The sequence below is a fragment of the Oncorhynchus nerka genome, linkage group LG2, assembly GCF_034236695.1.
Source record: "Oncorhynchus nerka isolate Pitt River linkage group LG2, Oner_Uvic_2.0, whole genome shotgun sequence".
In the NCBI taxonomy this organism is placed as follows: Eukaryota; Metazoa; Chordata; class Actinopteri; order Salmoniformes; family Salmonidae; genus Oncorhynchus; species Oncorhynchus nerka.
In genome coordinates, this window is record NC_088397.1 from 36600822 (window position 1) to 36618910 (window position 18089).

At 41.6% G+C, this 18089-nt stretch overlaps 2 protein-coding genes and 1 pseudogene across 2 annotated transcripts in view; 1 reads left to right on the forward strand and 2 right to left on the reverse strand.

The window, feature by feature from the left end:
- LOC115134870 (zinc finger protein 501-like) overlaps positions 1–18089 on the reverse strand; it is a 252074-nt pseudogene that overhangs the window by 146362 nt on the left and 87623 nt on the right.
- The window catches only part of LOC115134848 (zinc finger protein OZF-like), a 148460-nt gene that overhangs the window by 24779 nt on the left and 105592 nt on the right, over positions 1–18089 (forward strand). The window lies entirely within an intron of this gene.
- LOC115134881 (zinc finger and SCAN domain-containing protein 2-like) lies at positions 455–4969 on the reverse strand. The gene is made up of 2 exons (XM_029669046.2): positions 4021–4969; positions 455–1363 (listed from the first exon to the last, which is right to left on the reverse strand). Exons 1-2 carry the CDS (start codon positions 4562–4564, stop codon positions 597–599), a joined length of 1311 nt encoding a protein of 436 aa, XP_029524906.2. The 5' UTR covers positions 4565–4969; the 3' UTR covers positions 455–596.

Below are 18089 nucleotides of genomic sequence, written 5' to 3' on the forward strand. Positions count from 1 at the left end.
CCACACTGACTCTGTACCGGTGCCCCCTGTATATAGCCTCGTTATTGTTTTTCTCATTGTGTTACTTTCTATTTTAGTCTACTTGGTAAATATTGTCTTCTTGAATGGCACTGTTGGTTTAAGGGCTTGTAAGTAAGCATTTCACAGTAAAGTCTACACTTGTTGTATTCTGCGCATGTGACAAATAAAGTTTGATTTGAACACTTATTTGTCATTCCCACATGGAATCTGGGAATAATGTGTACATCACTGGTTAGAGTACAATTTGTAGAAAACATTTTGAAGTGTTTCATTTTGATTCATGTGGGTCTCCAACATCGTAAGTGTAACAGAACCCTGGATTTTTTCCCTGATGAGGCTAATATTCATATCATGCTGAAATCAATAGAACAGGGGGTAAACATTTAGGATTCTACACTGTGACATCATTCAAATACTCCAACTACAATGTTAAAACATTCTACATTGTGACATTTTATTGATATCATGAAACAACTCCTTCTTGTATATTTTCTGATGTTTAATCAGAGATATTTAACCAGAGTATCTATTCCCACATTGATCACAGCTATAAGATTTGTTTCTCTGGTGTCTAGTCAGACTGCTATGTGTAACAAATCTCCTCCCACATTGATCACAGCTATAAAAGATTTCTCTCCAGTGTGTGTTCTCTGATGTACCTTCAGCAAGCTTGAGCGATTAAAACTCTTCCTACATTGATTACAGCTATAAAGTTTCTCTCCAGTGTGAATTCTCTGGTGTAATTGTAATGTATATAATTTTGAAAAGTTCTTCCCACAGTCAGAGCAACTAAACGGTTTCTCCCCTGTGTGTGTTCTCTGGTGTATAGTCAGGCGGCTAGATGAAACAAATCTCTTCCCACATTGATCACAACCAAAAGGTTTCTCTCCTGTATGTGTTCTCTGGTGTATAGTCAGACTACTAGATGTGACAAATCTCTTCACACATTGATCACAGCTATAAGGTTTCTCTCCAGTGTGTGTTCTCTGATGTACCTTCAGGCAGCTTGAGTGAGTAAAACTCTTCCCACATTGATCACAGCTATAAGGTTTCTCTCCTGTATGGATTCTCTGATGTATTTTAAGGTTTGCTATAGTGGTGAATCTCTTCCCACAGTCAGAGCAGTGAGCTGTATCGCCTGTGTGAATTCTCTGGTGTACTTTTAGTGAATCTAATCTTGAGTAACTCTTCCCACAGTCAGAGCAGTAGTGAGAATTCTTCCCTGTGGGTTTCCGTTGGTGTTTCTTGAGGTGTTCTGATGTGGAGAGACTCTTCTCTGCCTCGTCAGCATCGTGATGTAGCTGAGTCTCCCCAGAGGATCCACAATAGTCACCTCTCTCTCCTGTGTGAACAACAAAGTCAGACGGATGGTTAAAGGCCCACAACAGCAGAAATCCACTCTTTATTTTGAGCTAAAAGGTGCTTCCCATGACGTTGTACAACCATTTACGTCTGTAATGAATGTTTAAATGCTTTTACAAACTTATTTGACAATTGTCTTAACATGACACAACAGTAATATTTAGTCTTATTTTTTTCACTTCAGTAGTAACATTGATGACTCCAGGTTAGAATGTAGTCCCCTTTCTGTTTTTGCTCAAATTGTTGCACGAGGGCGATGTGCACGCAATTTGGTTGCAGAAACTCATCCCTGCTAATACAGAAACCGTTTGTTAAGGATGTAGTAAATCTGCATGGAGCAAAAATGTTTGCAATCGTCTCAAATCAACTGCTTTATACTTAAAAAACACTTCAACCAGTAAAATGCTCTGTGGCTAGCTTTACTACCAGCTTGTCAATGAGCATTAGCATTCAAGTGCTGCATCCAAAACGGGTATTTTGCAACTAATCACAACCAAATATTATCTTAGCGACTGTTCAAGCAATAATCAAAACAACAATTGTAAGCATTTTGAGAACCCCAAAAAGTGTTTTTGGTTAGGCTGTTGAATGGCCCCAGATGGTCAACAGTTTATTTAGAAGTAATATCCTGGTAAATCTAGGCTGTTGAATGGTCCCAGATGGTGAACAATTAATTTAGAAGTAATAACCTGGTAAATCTAGACTGTTGAATGGTGGCCGTTGTACTTGTTTATGACGTGACTCTGAGTCATCAGGTTGCCATGGGCTGCATGGGGTGTTTTGGTTTCACTCTGGGTTGAGTAGACAAACAGAGGGGGCAAAGACTCTCCTATTTCAGTGGCTGATAATAAGGGGGATCCAGGATTGGTCCATTTTAGTTTTAAACTAAGGCTATAATGTCTATGAGTCTTAGCCACACATCAATTAACAAATCTGCAGTTGAAACAATAACAAAGCTGCCATTCCGCCATGTTAATAAAGAGGACAATGTGGGACATTGGGATCACATTTCTAAATGATTGGAAACAAAAACACATATAAATGCAGTTCCACATGTGAACTTACAGAAATAAAATACTTTATAGGCTGAGTGTACAAAACATTAGGAACATCTTCTCTCTCCATGACAGACTGACCAGGTGAATCCAGGTTAAAGATATGATCCTTATTGAGGTCACTTGTTAAATCCAGTCCAATCAGTGTAGATGAAGTGGCGGTGACAGGTTAACCCCCTAGAGTTGATGTCTGTACCTCCACTGAAATCTAATTAGCATAATACAAAACTCCCATAAAAATGTGTTTGAAGCTGTAGAGGTACAAAGCTACAGCGATGTCTGTCAGACATTGAGACATCCTGAAATTCTTCTCATGAAAACATCTGAACACACTAATATGATCTGAGGAAAGGGAGTGAATTAATTGTAAATGTCGAACTGGTGATATGCTTCTACACCTGCATTGCTTGCTGTTTGGGGTTTTAGGCTGGGTTTCTGTACAGCACTTTGAGATATCAGCTGATGTAAGAAGGGCTATATAAATACATTTGATTTGACTATATAACCATTGATACTTGAAGAATATTACTTATAGATGCCACAAATGTTTCAACTGTATTACTCCACCAGAAACCAAAACATAAGCTCGTATAACGCCACTGTTTGTAAACAAACACTGTATAGCCTCTCAATCTGGTCAAAACTATCATTATGACCTCATGGATGGCCAGTCGTATTCATAGTGTAGTGAATACAGGGGGTAGCCCTGAGCCAAACTCAAACCTGGGTCCAGCGACTGTCAAGCCAACACCTTATAACTGTTACGCCAAGATGTTTGAACTTCTTGACGAGGTCGCTAGGTTTTGGGTTACGGTTGCTACAATAGCGTTCTCTATGAATTTGAGTAGTTACATTTCTCCAGAACCCATCCCTCAGCTGTTTACCAAACCAAGTCTCAGGGTTAGCATTTTGTTACTTTTTAAAAAGTAAGTTGCCCCTTTAAAAAAGCCACACATCAATTAACAAATTTGCAGTTGAAACAATAACAAAGCTGCCATTCCGCCACTGTTTTGGTAATAAGATGTTATTTAACTTGGCAAGTCAGTTAAGAACAAATTCTTATTTACAATGACGGCCTACACCGGCCAAGCCCGGACGATGCTGGGCCAATTGTGCGCCGCCCTATGGGACTCCAAACCACAGCCGGTTGTGATACAGCCCGGATTCGAACCAGGGTGTCTGTAGTGACGCCTCAAGCACTGTGATGCAGTGCCTTAGAACGCTGCTCCTCTTGGGGGCTGGAGAAATATAACTACTCTCAAATTCATAGACAGACCTATGGATGCAAGGACTGACCATCCATGATACCAACATTATAGTTTTAACCATGTTGAGGATATACAGTGTTGATTTACATTGTTTCTAAACATTGGAGTAAAAAAAGGTTATTTGGGGTTCTGATGGGTACAACATTTGAACTAAGCTCATGAGGCATGTGTTATATTCTTCAACAATCAATGGCTATAAATAAATAATTGAAAAGTCCAAATATGGATGTGGCAATTGCAGATTTCCCCTTTAACACCACACATCAGTTCAACAACTGCAGAGTTTGTGCCTCTGTTTTTAAGACAGTACTTACTAGTGTTAATCAGGGCTAGGTTTCCTAAAAGTATCTTATGGCTAAGTTCATCGTTAGAACCATTGGACGCCTTATGTTGCCTTTGGGAAACCGGCCCCAGATATCCATTGTCCTCCTCCTTTTTCGATGTGACAGTCATCTCTCCCTCCTCCTCTTTCACTCCAAAAACATAATCCTCCTCTTTCTCTTCCTCCTCTTCTTTTACTGTAACACCCCCCTCTTTCACTCTGAACGCGTCTTCCTCTTCTTTCACGGTAATGTCTCTCTCTTCTTCTTTTACAGTAACATCCTCCTCTTTCACTCTGAACGAGTCTTCCTCTTCTTTCACTGTATCAGCCTCACCCTCTACTTCTTGTTTTATTGTAACATCCTCCTGTTCTTTCACTGTAATGTCTTTCTCTTCTTCTTTCATGGTAACAGCCTCAACCTCTACTTGTTTTTGTATTGTAACATCCTCCTCTTCCTCCTCCTCTTTCACGAGATTTTCTTTCTCCGTCCAGCAGACTGCCTCTTCTTTAGCAGGAGAGTAGCTTAGTGACCTCATGGTCAGAGATGTTAGCTAGCTAGGCTAATGCTAACTTAACCAGCCCGCTAGCTGACCAACAACAACGTAAATATGAAAGTGAATGGAATAACTTAATAGACGACAGAAACTGGTTTTAAAAACAGCAGCTAATATACACCGAAAGCATATAAATAGCTCGATTCTGTCGGCTATGTTGGCTAGCAAGCTACGGAGGTGGTTGACGAGCTGATTCTGAAGAACCGTCCACTATATTAGACGTCACGCTGGCAGCATCGCCTGAAAGAAGCACAAAGCTGTTAGAATTGTAAGTATATGCATGTCCCTTAAGGTCCTTGTGTAAATGTGAAATTGTACCCCCTAGCTCGATTGTCCATTGTTTGTAATCTATGTATGCTTGTGTTCCCTCATGTGCTTTATGTATTGATTTGTTGTTAATAAAAAATATATATATATATATAAAAAATATATATAAAAAAAAAAAAAGCACATCGCGGTCTGCTGACTGGAGGGAAAACGCAGTTGAGGATCATATTTTATTTTCAGACAAAGATTATTTTAAATGGATTTATGATGAAATAATACTATTACATTGAGACATACAAAGACAGGAATGTGTTGATTGATTAGTGCGAATAAAAAACGTTTACTACAGAACATTTAAGGCAGTTTCATTCTGTCATACTAAATCTAAATAAGTAGCTAGATATTGTAGGTCTATACTGCTCCTACATGGTGTAACAATACATTATGTAGATGCATATAATGAACAGACTAGGTCTATACTGCTCCTACATGGTGTAACAACACATCATGTGGGACTTTAAGGAAATGCTGTTGTTTCACTGAGGAGTAAAAACTCATGCTTCTGTAACGGATGTGAAACGGCTAGCCTAATTAGCTGTGGTGCGCGCTAAATAGCGTTTCAATCGGTGACGTCACTTGCTCTGAGACCTTGAAGTAGTTCTGCAAGGGCGGAGGCTTTTGTGGAGCGGTGGGTGACTGTTGTTGATGTGTGCAGAGGGTCCCTGGTTCGCGCCCGGGTATGGGCGAGGGGACGGTCTAAAGTTATACTGTTACACTTCCAACACTTTAACTTGCCTGAAAATGAAATATACGTTATACTCACCTGCGTTACCCACTCCAGCCAGCAGCCAGACGTCGGTGACGTCACTTGCTCTGAGACCTTGAAGTCTGCGACTTTAAGGCAATGCTGCTAGTGTGACGTATAATCTAGTGGACGGAACGCCTCTTCCGTAGCTTGCTAGACAAAATAGCCGAACCAATAAAGCTCTTTAGACGCTTTAGTGTATATTAGACACTGTGTTTTAAACCCACTTCTGTCGTCTAGTTGGTTATCCGATTTCATTTAATATCTACGGTGTTGTTGTTATTAGTCAGCCAGTGGGCTGGTTAAGTTAGCATTAGCCTAGTTAGCTAACATCCCCGACCCTTCGGTCACAAAGCTACTCTCCTGCTAAAGAAGAAAAGGTCTGCTGGACGAAGGAAGAGTAGGATGTCACAGTAAAACAAGAAGTAGAGGGTGAGGCTGTTACAGTGAAAGAAGAAGAGAACGACGTTACAGTTAAAGACGCGTTCGGAGTGAAAGAAGATGTTGTTACTGTAAATAAGAAGAGGATGTTACTGTAAAAGAGAAGGAGGATGTTACTGTAAAAGGAGAGGAGGATTTCGTTTTTGGAGTGAAAGAGCCTCCTCTTTCAGAGATGACTGTTACATCGAAAAAGGAAGAGGAGGAAACTGGATAACTGGGCCCGGTTTCCCAAACGCATCTCAAGTTATCCAATGGTTCTAATGATGAACTTAGCCATAAGGTGGTTTTGAGAAACCGGGACCTGATTAACACTAGTAAGTACTGTCTTAAAAACGGAGGCACAAACTTCAGATGTTGAACTGATGTTTGGTGTTAAAAGGGAAATCTGCAAATGTATATTCAATTTTTGACTTTTAAATTATTTATTTATAGCCATTGATTATTGAAGAATATAACACATGCCCCATGAGCTTAGTTCAACTATTGTACCCCATCAGGATTGTACCCCAATCCTGGATCCAGAATTGAGTTCAGCTCAGGGCTACCCCCTGAATTCACTCCACTATGGATACAAAGACTGCCCATCCATGATGTCATAATGAAAAAAAATGGGCAGTCTATATACAATGTGTGCAAAAGGCATGAGGAGGTAGGCGAATAATACAATTTTGCAGATTAACACTGGGGTGATAAATGATCAGATGGTCATGTACAGGTAGAGATATTGGTGTGCAAAAGAGCAGAAAAGTAAATAAATAAATCAAATAAAAACAGTATAAAAACAGTATGGGAATGAGGTAGGTGAAAATGGGTGGGCTATTTACCAATAGACTATGTACAGCTGCAGCGATCGGTTAGCTGCTCGGATAGCTGATGTTTGAAGTTGGTGAGGGAGATAAGTCTCCAACTTCAGCGATTTTTGCAGTTCGTTCCAGTCACAGGCAGCAGAGTACTGGAACGAAAGGCGGCCAAATGAGGTGTTGGCTTTAGGGATGATCAGTGAGATACACCTGCTGGAGCGTGTGCTACGGATGGGTGTTGCCATCGTGACCAGTGAACTGAGATAAGGCGGAGCTTTACCTAGCATGGACTTGTAGATGACCTGGAGCCAGTGGGTCTGGCGACGAATATGTAGCGAGGGCCAGCCGACTAGAGCATACAAGTCGCAGTGGTGGGTGGTATAAGGTGCTTTGGTGACAAAACGGATGGCACTATGATAGACTGCATCCAGTTTGCTGAGTAGAGTGTTGGAAGCCATTTTGTAGATGACATCGCCGAAATCGAGGATCGGTAGGATAGTCAGTTTTACTAGGGTAAGCTTGGCGGCGTGAGTGAAGGAGGCTTTGTTGCGGAATAGAAAGCCGACTCTTGATTTGATTTTCGATTGGAGATGTTTGATGTGAGTCTGGAAGGAGAGTTTGCAGTCTAGCCAGACACCTAGGTACTTATAGATGTCCACATATTCAAGGTCGGAACCATCCAGGGTGGTGATGCTAGTCGGGCATGCGGGTGCAGGCAGCGATCGGTTGAAAAGCATGCATTTGGTTTTACTCGCGTTTAAGAGCAGTTGGAGGCCACGGAAGGAGTGCTGTATGGCATTGAAGCTCGTTTGGAGGTTAGATAGCACAATGTCCAATGACGGGCCGAAAGTATATAGAATGGTGTCGTCTGCGTAGAGGTGGATCAGGGAATCGCCCGCAGCAAGAGCAACATCATTGATATATACAGAGAAAAGAGTCGGCCCGAGAATTGAACCCTGTGGCACCCCCATAGAGACTGCCAGAGGACCGGACAGCATGCCCTCCGATTTGACACACTGAACTCTGTCTGCAAAGTAATTGGTGAACCAGGCAAGGCAGTCATCCGAGAAACCGAGGCTATTGAGTCTGCCGATAAGAATATGGTGATTGACAGAGTCGAAAGCCTTGGCGAGGTCGATGAAGACGGCTGCACAGTACTGTCTTTTATCGATGGCGGTTATGATATAGTTTAGTACCTTGAGCGTGGCTGAGGTGCACCCGTGACCGGCTCGGAAACCAGATTGCACAGCGGAGAAGGTACGGTGGGATTCGAGATGGTCAGTGACCTGTTTGTTGACTTGGCTTTCGAAGACCTTAGATAGGCAGGGCAGGATGGATATAGGTCTATAGCAGTTTGGGTCCAGGGTGTCTCCGCCTTTGAAGAGGGGGATGACTGCGGCAGCTTTCCAATCCTTGGGGATCTCAGACGATATGAAAGAGAGGTTGAACAGGCTGGTAATAGGGGTTGCGACAATGGCGGCAGATAGTTTCAGAAATAGAGGGTCCAGATTGTCAAGCCCAGCTGATTTGTACGGGTCTAGGTTTTGCAGCTCTTTCAGAACATCTGCTATCTGGATTTGGGTAAAGGAGAACCTGGAGAGGCTTGGGCGAGGAGCTGCGGGGGGGGCGGAGCTGTTGGCCGAGGTTGGAGTAGCCAGGCGGAAGGCATGGCCAGCCGTTGAGAAGTGCTTATTGAAGCTTTCGATAATCGTGGATTTATCGGTGATAAATATATAGTATATTCTATAGTATATTCTATATAGTATATTCTAGAATTGCCAGTGAAGATTTCCTGTAGGGGCAAGTTATTAGAGCTGTTGATAAGTCCTTGTATAATATTCAGACAATTTGTTTTCATGTTATTACATTAAAGGCAAGACATACCTAGATTCAATTACATTCATGAATTGGTTTGAAACCTTTGTTTTAAAACCTTCTCAAAGTTGGTGCCTTGACGGATTTGTATAAAATGGTTTGTCATAAAACACTTTTTATTTATTTAAATGTAACCTTTATTTAACTAGGCAAGTTCGTTAAGAACAAATTCTTATTTACAATGACTGATGACGCTGGGCCAATTGTGTGCCGCCTTATGGGACTCCCAATCACGACCAGTTGTGATGCAGCCTGGATTTGAACCATGGTGTCTGACGCCTCAAGCACTGAGCTGCAGTGTCCGCTGCGCCACTCGGGAGCCCCAAAATCATGTTTTATTTTTATTTATTTCACCTTTATTTAACCAGGTAAGCAAGTTGAGAACAAGTTCTCATTTACAATTGCGACCTGGCCAAGATAAAGCAAAGCAGTTCGACACATACAACGACACAGAGTTACACATGGAGTAAAACAAACATACAGTCAATAAGTACAAAAAAAAAAAAAAAAAAAAAAAAAAAAAAAAACAAGTCTATATACAATGTGAGCAAATTAGGTGAGAAGGGAGGTAAAGGCAAAAAAGGCCATGGTGGCAAAGTAAATACAATATAGCAAGTAAAACACTGGAATGGTAGTATTGCAATGGAAGAATGTGCAAAGTAGAAATAAAAATAATGGGGTGCAAAGGAGCAAAATAAATAAATTAATTAAATACAGTTGGGAAAGAGGTAGTTGTTTGGGCTAAATTATAGGTGGGCTATGTACAGGTGCAGTAATCTGTAAGATGCTCTGACAGTTGGTGCTTAAAGCTAGTGAGGGAGATAAGTGTTTCCAATTTAAGAGATTTTGTAGTTCGTTCCAGTCATTGGCAGCAGAGAACTGGAAGGAGAGCGGCCAAAGAAAGAATTGGTTTTGGGGGTGACTAGAGATATACCTGCTGGAGCGTGTGCTACAGGTGGGAGATGCTATGGTGACCAGCGAGCTGAGATAAGGGGGACTTTACCTAGCAGGGTCTTGTAGATGACATGGAGCCAGTGGGTTTGGCGACGAGTATGAAGCGAGGGCCAGCCAACGAGAGCGTACAGGTCGCAATGGTGGGTAGTATATGGGGCTTTGGTGACAAAACGGATAGCACTGTGATAGACTGCATCCAATTTGTTGAGTAGGGTATTGGAGGCTATTTTGTAAATGACATCGCCAAAGTCGAGGATTGGTAGGATGGTCAATTTTACAAGGGTATGTTTGGCAGCATGAGTGAAGGATGCTTTGTTGCGAAATAGGAAGCCAATTCTAGATTTAACTTTGGATTGGAGATGTTTGATATGGGTCTGGAAGGAGAGTTTACAGTCTAACCAGACACCTAAGTATTTGTAGTTGTCCACGTATTCTAAGTCAGAGCCGTCCAGAGTAGTGATGTTGGACAGGCGGGTAGGTGCAGGTAGCGATCGGTTGAAGAGCATGCATTTAGTTTTACTTGTATTTAAGAGCAATTGGAGGCCACGGAAGGAGAGTTGTATGGCATTGAAGCTTGCCTGGAGGGTTGTTAACACAGTGTCCAAAGAAGGGCCGGAAGTATACAGAATGGTGTCGTCTGCGTAGAGGTGGATCAGAGACTCACCAGCAGCAAGAGCGACCTCATTGATGTATACAGAGAAGAGAGTCGGTCCAAGAATTGAACCCTGTGGCACCCCCATAGAGACTGCCAGAGGTCCGGACAGCAGACCCTCCGATTTGACACACTGAACTCTATCAGAGAAGTAGTTGGTGAACCAGGCGAGGCAATCATTTGAGAAACCAAGGCTGTCGAGTCTGCCGATAAGGATGTGGTGGTTGACAGAGTCGAAAGCCTTGGCCAGATCAATGAATACGGCTGCACAGTAATGTTTCTTATCGATGGCGGTTAAGATATCGTTTAGGACCTTGAGCGTGGCTGAGGTGCACCCATGACCAGCTCTGAAACCAGATTGCATAGCAGAGAAGGTATGGTGAGATTCAAATGGTCGGTAATCTGTTTGTTGACTTGGCTTTCGAAGACCTTAGAAAGGCATGGTAGGATAGATATAGGTCTGTAGCAGTTTGGGTCAAGAGTGTCCCCCTTTGAAGAGGGGGATGACCGCAGCTGCTTTCCAATCTTTGGGAATCTCAGATGACACGAAAGAGAGGTTGAACAGGCTAGTAATAGGGGTGGCAACAATTTCGGCAGATAATTTTAGAAAGAAAGGGTCCAGATTGTCTAGCCCGGCTGATTTGTAGGGGTCCAGATTTTTCAGCTCTTTCAGAACTTCAGCTGAATGGATTTGGGAGAAGGAGAAATGGGGAAGGCTTGGGCGAGTTGCTGTTGGGGGTGCAGTGCTGTTGACCGGGTAGGAGTTGCCAGGTGGAAAGCATGGCCAGCCGTAGAAAAATGCTTATTGAAATTCTCAATTATGGTGGATTTATCAGTGGTGACAGTGTTTCCTATCTTCAGTGCAGTGGGCAGCTGGGAGGAGGTGTTCTTATTCTCCATGGACTTTACAGTGTCCCAGAACTTTTTAGAGTTAGTGTTGCAGGAAGCAAATTTCTGCTTGAAAAAGCCAGCCTTGGCTTTTCTAACTGCCTGTGTATAACGGTTTCTAGCTTCCCTGAACAGCTGCATATCACGGGGCTGTTCGATGCTAATGCAGAACGCCATAGGATGTTTTTGTGTTGGTTAAGGGCAGTCAGGTCTGGGGAGAACCAAGGGCTATATCTGTTCCTGGTTCTAATTTTCTTGAATGGGGCATGTTTATTTAACATTGTTAGGAAGGCATTTTTAAAAATATCCAGGCATCCTCTACTGACGGGATGAGATCAATATCCTTCCAGGACACCCCGGCCAGGTCGATTAGAAAGGCCTGCTCGCTGAAGTGTTTCAGGGAGCGTTTTACAGTGATGAGTGGAGGTCGTTTGACCGCTGACCCATTACGGATGCAGGCAATGAGGCAGTGATCGCTGAGATCTTGGTTGAAGACAGCAGAGGTGTATTTAGAGGGGAAGTTGGTTAGGATGATATCTATGAGGGTGCCCGTGTTTAAGGCTTTGGGGGGGTACCTGGTAGGTTCATTGATAATTTGTGTGAGATTGAGGGCATCAAGTTTAGATTGTAGGATGGCTGGGGTGTTAAGCATGTTCCAGTTTAGGTCGCCTAGCAGCACGAGCTCTGAAGATAGATGGGGGCAATCAGTTCACATATGGTGTCCAGAGCACAGCTGGGAGCAGAGGGTGGTCTATAGCAGGCGGCAACGGTGAGAGACTTGTTTTTAGAGAGGTGGATTTTTAAAAGTAGAAGTTCAAATTGTTTGGGTACAGACCTGGATAGTAGGACAGAACTCTGCAGGCTATCTTTGCAGTAGATTGCAACACCGCCCCCTTTAGCAGTTCTATCTTGTCTGAAAATGTTGTAGTTTGGAATTAAAATTTCTGAATTTTTGGTGGTCTTCCTAAGCCAGGATTCAGACACAGCTAGAACATCCGGGTTGGCAGAGTGTGCTAAAGCAGTGAAAAGAACAAACTTAGGGAGGAGGCTTCTAATGTTAACATGCATGAAACCAAGGCTATTACGGTTACAGAAGTCATCAAAAGAGAGCGCCTGGGGAATAGGAGTGGAGCTAGGCACTGCAGGGCCTGGATTCACCTCTACATCGCCAGAGGAACATAGGAGGAGAAGAATAAGGGTACGGCCAAAAGCAATAAGAATTGGTCGTCTAGAACGTCTGGAACAGAGAGTAAAAGGAGGTTTCTGGGGGCGATAAAATAGCATCAAGGTATAATGTACAGACAAAGGTATGGTAGGATGTGAGTACAGTGGAGGTAAACCTAGGTATTGAGTGATGAAGAGAGAGATATTGTCTCTAGAAACATCATTGAAACCAGGAGATGTCATTGCATGTGTGGGTGGTGGAACTAATAAGTTGGATAAGGTATAGTGAGCAGGACTAGAGGCTCTACAGTGAAATAAGCCAATAAACACTAACCAGAACAGCAATGGACAAGACATATTGACATTAAGGAGAGGCATCCTTAGTCGAGTGATCAAAAGGGTCCAGGGAGTGGAGAGGTTGGTTTGGGGTCACGGCGATTTAGACAGCTAGCCAGGACATCGGTAGCAAGCTAGCATAGGATGGAGGTCTGTTGTTAGCCACCTCTTGCGTTCCGTCAGTAGATTAGTGGAGTTCCGTGTTGTAGAGGGGATTAGTCCAAATCACACAACAACAAAAAAATAAAAACAATAGATATAGTTATAGAGGCCCAAGAAGAAACATGTTAATAATAAAAATAAATAAATTGTCCGATTGTCTATTCTGAGAGCATCCGGTAAGACAGCTAACGGTTAGCAGGCCGCAGATGGGCATTCAGGTAACGTCGCGACGGAGGAGCCAGCCGGATCTCCTTCGGGTAGATAACGCCGGCAGTCCAGTTGTGAAGGCCCGGAGGGGCCCGTGTAGGCAGTAAAACGGGTCCGGATAGGTGACTGCAGCCCAGGAGTGATTGACGGAGCTCAGGAGTGGTTGACGGAGCTCGCTAGCTCGGAGTAATTGATGTTTGCTCCGAATCGACGAAAGCAGATAGACACACGGATAGCAGCCAGCTAGCTGTGAGATCCGGGAGTGAATGTCCAGAGAGCAGTTGAAATCCAGGGACATGGAGAGAAAAATCGGTCCGGTATGTTCCGTTCCGAGCCGCGCTTGGCGATAGATTTTCGAGTTAAAGGATAGCTAATGACCACAAACCGTGGTTAGCTGAATACGAACGAGTTGCCAGTAAAGAAGCTAACTAGCTTCTGATTAGCTTCTGGCTAGCTTCTTGGAGTTTCTGGCTAGCTTCTTGGAGGATTGCAGATTTGATTGCAGATTTGAGGTAAATAATACGTATTTATACATATCAATTGGTGAGGCAGGTTGCAGGAGAGTGTATTGAAGATGAGTTGATGGAAAATAAAAATAAAATGTATGTGAAAAAAAAGTTGTAAATATATATATATACACGACACGACAAGACGAGGACAAAAGACGTCTGAACTGCTATGCCATCTTGGATGTTCTAGTGCTGTCCCCAACTAAAATACATCTTGGTCAACCAAGAGTCATCTGTTCTTTCTACCAATCGCCCCATGTGTTTTTATAAAATCAACTGTATGTACTGAACTGGAATGATGCTTTAAGCTGTTTGATTAAATAAGACATACAAATGACTGGAGGGAGCCAGAGATCAAGATAACCTAACCAGAAGAGAGAGAAATTCTGCCATTATGCTCCTGAAGTTTCCGGTAATGGGCTACACCAGCAGTCGGCAATCTTTTCCAGTTGGAGTGCCAATGTATCTTACCATTTCTACCGATCTGTGTGCAGTTATGATTTTCATGTGCACATTTTCGTGGAACAGTTTAATTTATAATCGTATCTCAAAATTATTGTCTGTGATTAATCTACATACTATCTAGATTAAAATTATACAAATCTAAAAGTAACTTTTATTGCCATGGCCAACTATGTAAAAACAAATTGCCAACATATAAAAACAGTGCAGCCTGCAGGTAGAAAATATCCTGATGAAAATTAATATCCTATAAATCACATTGGCTGCACATGGCCTGTCTACAATGATCTTTAAACACTGTTTCAACTATCAACTGAGTCGGCCCAAAACTCGAGATAGCAAGCTTGCGACATTGTATAAAATATTCTGGGCCCTCAGAGTTTCCCGCACCAGTGAGTTCGGGACAGACACAGCTGTCGGCTATTTGTGCAAAGGATAGGAAGTAATCAGGTATTTAATGACATTTCCACTGGATTCCCTGTAATGCTGAGTGGTTATCGAAAGAGCGAGAGCTGGAAATATTTGACAAATACTTTGAGGAGCTATTGTCATACGCAATTGATTCTAATAAGATTTTGTTTACTTGCTGTTTGAGGTGAAGAAAAAATTAGTTGGAGAAGCTGAATCATTTTTTGTTTTTGTTTGAGAAGCTCCACAACTCATTAGTGGTTGTGCATTAAGACAATCATAAATACTATCTGACATCCCCAAATGACCACATTTATAGGTCTACATTTGCACGCAGGTAAGGTAGATTAATCCTACTTCTATATGTGTAATCAGGTGTGCTTCCTTACTCAACATTGACAGGAGTGTTTCAGACAAAAGACAATGAATAAATAGACAAAACTGCCCCATCTTGCTGGGTCAGGTCAAATCAATGTTATTGGTCGTGTCTTTGGCATCATTAAAGTGAAGACTTGTTTTATCAAATCAATTCTCTGTCATTATTATTACGTGATTAAATAATCATGAAAGTTTTGTGCCACTTTGGCAAACACTTAGTGTGCAAACCCTCATTGTCAGGCTGATGTTAAAGCTAGCCAAAGAGCATTTTACTGGTTGAAGTGTTTTTAAGAAAGTATAAAGCAGTTGATTTGCGATGATGACACAAACATTATATTAAGCAGGATGTTCAAATGAGCCTTACAATTATAATCCAAAGTAGTGTGAAATGCACTCATAAGCAACTTGGAAATGGAGGTTACTTCCCTGACCTTTTCCCCCATTCACATTCAGAATACATTGTGAGAAACTAAAATCTTTGCTCACCATTTTTGCTCCAGGCAGATATAGTACATCCATAACTATCAGCTTCCTCATTAAAAGGGAGGAGTTTCTACAACCAAATTGCGTGTACATCGTGCCGCAATTTCAGCAAACACAGAAATAGTCCTATATTGGAGAGCAAAAGTTGTCTGGCACATTGCTTAGGGTTTCAACAACTTGAATAACTCAATCATCGATGTTACTACTAATGTGAAAACAAGACAAAATACGACTATTCTTGCTCATTTTGTTGGCCTTTAACCATCTGTTTGACTTTGTTGTTCATGCAGCAGAGAGACGTGACTATCGTGGATCCTCTGGGGAGCCTCAACAACCTCATGATGCTGACAAGGCAGAGAAGAGTCTCTCCACATTAGAACACCTCAAGAAACACCAGCAGAAACCCACAGGGAAGAGAACTCACCGCTGCTCTGACTGTGGGAAGAGATTCACCTCATCAGCGGGCATTAGAATTCATTAGAGAATCCACACAGGAGAGAAACCTTTTAGCTGTACTGAATGTGGGAAGAGTTTTACTCAAATCAGCGAGCCTGATATCACACCAGAGAACACATACAGGAGAGAAACCTCAGCTGCGATCAGTGTGACCAGAGATAATCTGATAAAATACCTCTGATCAAACATCAGAAAATACATACATGAAGGCGTTGTTTCATGATATCAGTGAATTAATGTCACAGTGTAGAATGTTTAAACATTGTAGTAGGAGTATGCTAATTGTCTTTATTCCACTACTAAAGAAGCATGACTCAAATCACCTCATATTTCAAACATTCAGCCTGACAAAAGATACGTTTTATTATTCCATGCCTCACATTAAGTTAATTATTGCCAATACATATTAACAAAGGGGTGTACATTTGCTTTTGATATTTCATATTTACAATTCATGTAACATTTAGTAATCATAATTATTTATGCAACCTGCTGACAATTTCTGGGTACAATTATATTGACATTGTTGCCCTGCTTTTAGAATTCTTCATTCTCAGAAGTGCCAACCCAAATGTACTAGAGCATGATATTGGGAACTGGGCCCCGATCCAACAACATGCCTATTGAGTGAACACTGAGAAGAGAGAGAAGCTCCGCAGTGAGGTGAAAAGTTACTACGGATGTTGCAGGAGTTTCCTCTTGAAATCAGAAACGTTTGTGGTAAGGACAACTTGGTTGCTGATTGTCTCTCAAGGGCTGGCAGTCAAAAATATTTGTGTTTTGCATTTTCCCATGTAGTGCAAAAGATCTCAATTTATTTCGACACATTTTTCCGTATTGGAGATGAGTTTTATCTTATTCTTTTCCGTATTTTTTGAAACTGCGCTGTTGGTTAGGGGCTCCTAAGTAAGAATTCCCCTGTTGTATTCGGCGCATGTGAGTTTTGTTTGGGCTCTTTCCAAGGGGACGAGAGTTCTAGAAGCTAGTGAGTTTTAGGAAGACGAGAGTTCTAGAAGCTAGTGAGATTTAGGATTCTATAGAAAGAAAAAGGATAAAAGATACGATTGTATATTATTATTTAGAAATATGTTTTTTTCTTGTTTTGAATTGTTGACAGCCAGTAGACACAATGTTTATATTGTAGTTGATTATATTGTGAAATGGATGTTGTTTTCTGTTAGTGGTGAGCAAACTTGTCCAACAAAAATATAGGGTATATTTGTTGTCTTAAAGGGGAAGGTGTTACAGGCTTTGGTTTTTCCATTTATGTTTTGAGGTTGGACTTTAGCATGTATAGCTCGTTAGCACGTAGGGCGCACTGATTGGTGTCACCTCATTAGTCAGTATGTGTCACACCTGTGCTGGGTTGTCCATCTCGTTATGGTTGAATATTGCATCCAATTGTTCATATTTTAATCAATGGATTTTCCTTTGGATGCTCATTAGTCGTAAATTAGTTGTTCATCTTCTGTTTTTATCCTCATGTTTGTTGTGTACTAAATATTTCTGTTTATTTTCATTGGTTTTTATTTGTTTTTTCCTGTGAAGCCATTGTGTTGCATCCATGTCTGAGATGTGCTGTATAAATAAAGCTTGATTTGAACATATTGCAAAACAAATTATCCTCATTTACTGACAATCAACATATTTAATTTTTATTTAATCTTTATTTAACTAGGTAAGTCAGTTAAGAAGAGATTCTTATTTACAATGATTGCCTACCAGGGAACAGTGGGTTAACTGCCTAGTTCAGAGGCAGAACAACATATTTTTTACCTTGTCAGCTCTAACCACTAGGCTACCTGCCGCCCTCTTGCAAAGCCAATGAGCACATATCTTGGTCCATCTTAGTATGAAAAACAGTATAAATTCAGTATATCTTCCACTATGTCAAAATAGTGCCTGGTATGTAAGTTAATTATCACTTTACAACCAACCCAGTGCATTTGTTGAAACTGAAAAGTTCTGAAATCAACAATTTGTTAAACTGAAACAAACAATTGACTCAAACAGATCAATCCCATTAGACATTAGGTTTCAGACCCTGCAGGGTTTAGATTAAGCCAGGACTAGTTAAACTAGGACATTTAAGTAGCTTTCCTGAACGTGGCTTAAATTTGGCTTAGTTAGTCGGAGACGGGAGTCCTGGAGTCAGGTAAGTAAGCCTAAATGATAACACCTGGGTTAATCCTTATTAGGTTCAGTATGAACACCTGGGTTAAACAGGATTAGGTTCAGTAATCTTGAGACTAAACAAAGG

What these genes read in the sequence shown, in the direction of transcription:
- LOC115134881 (XM_029669046.2), bottom strand. Translation starts at nt 4,564, where the DNA reads ATGAGGTCACTAAGCTACTCTCCTGCTAAAGAAGAGGCAGTCTGCTGG. An exon ending in CCTAGCCCTGATTAACACTA is followed by an intron (nt 1,364 to 4,020) that starts GTAAGTACTGTC and finishes TTGTTCACACAG; the next exon opens with GAGAGAGAGGTGACTATTGT.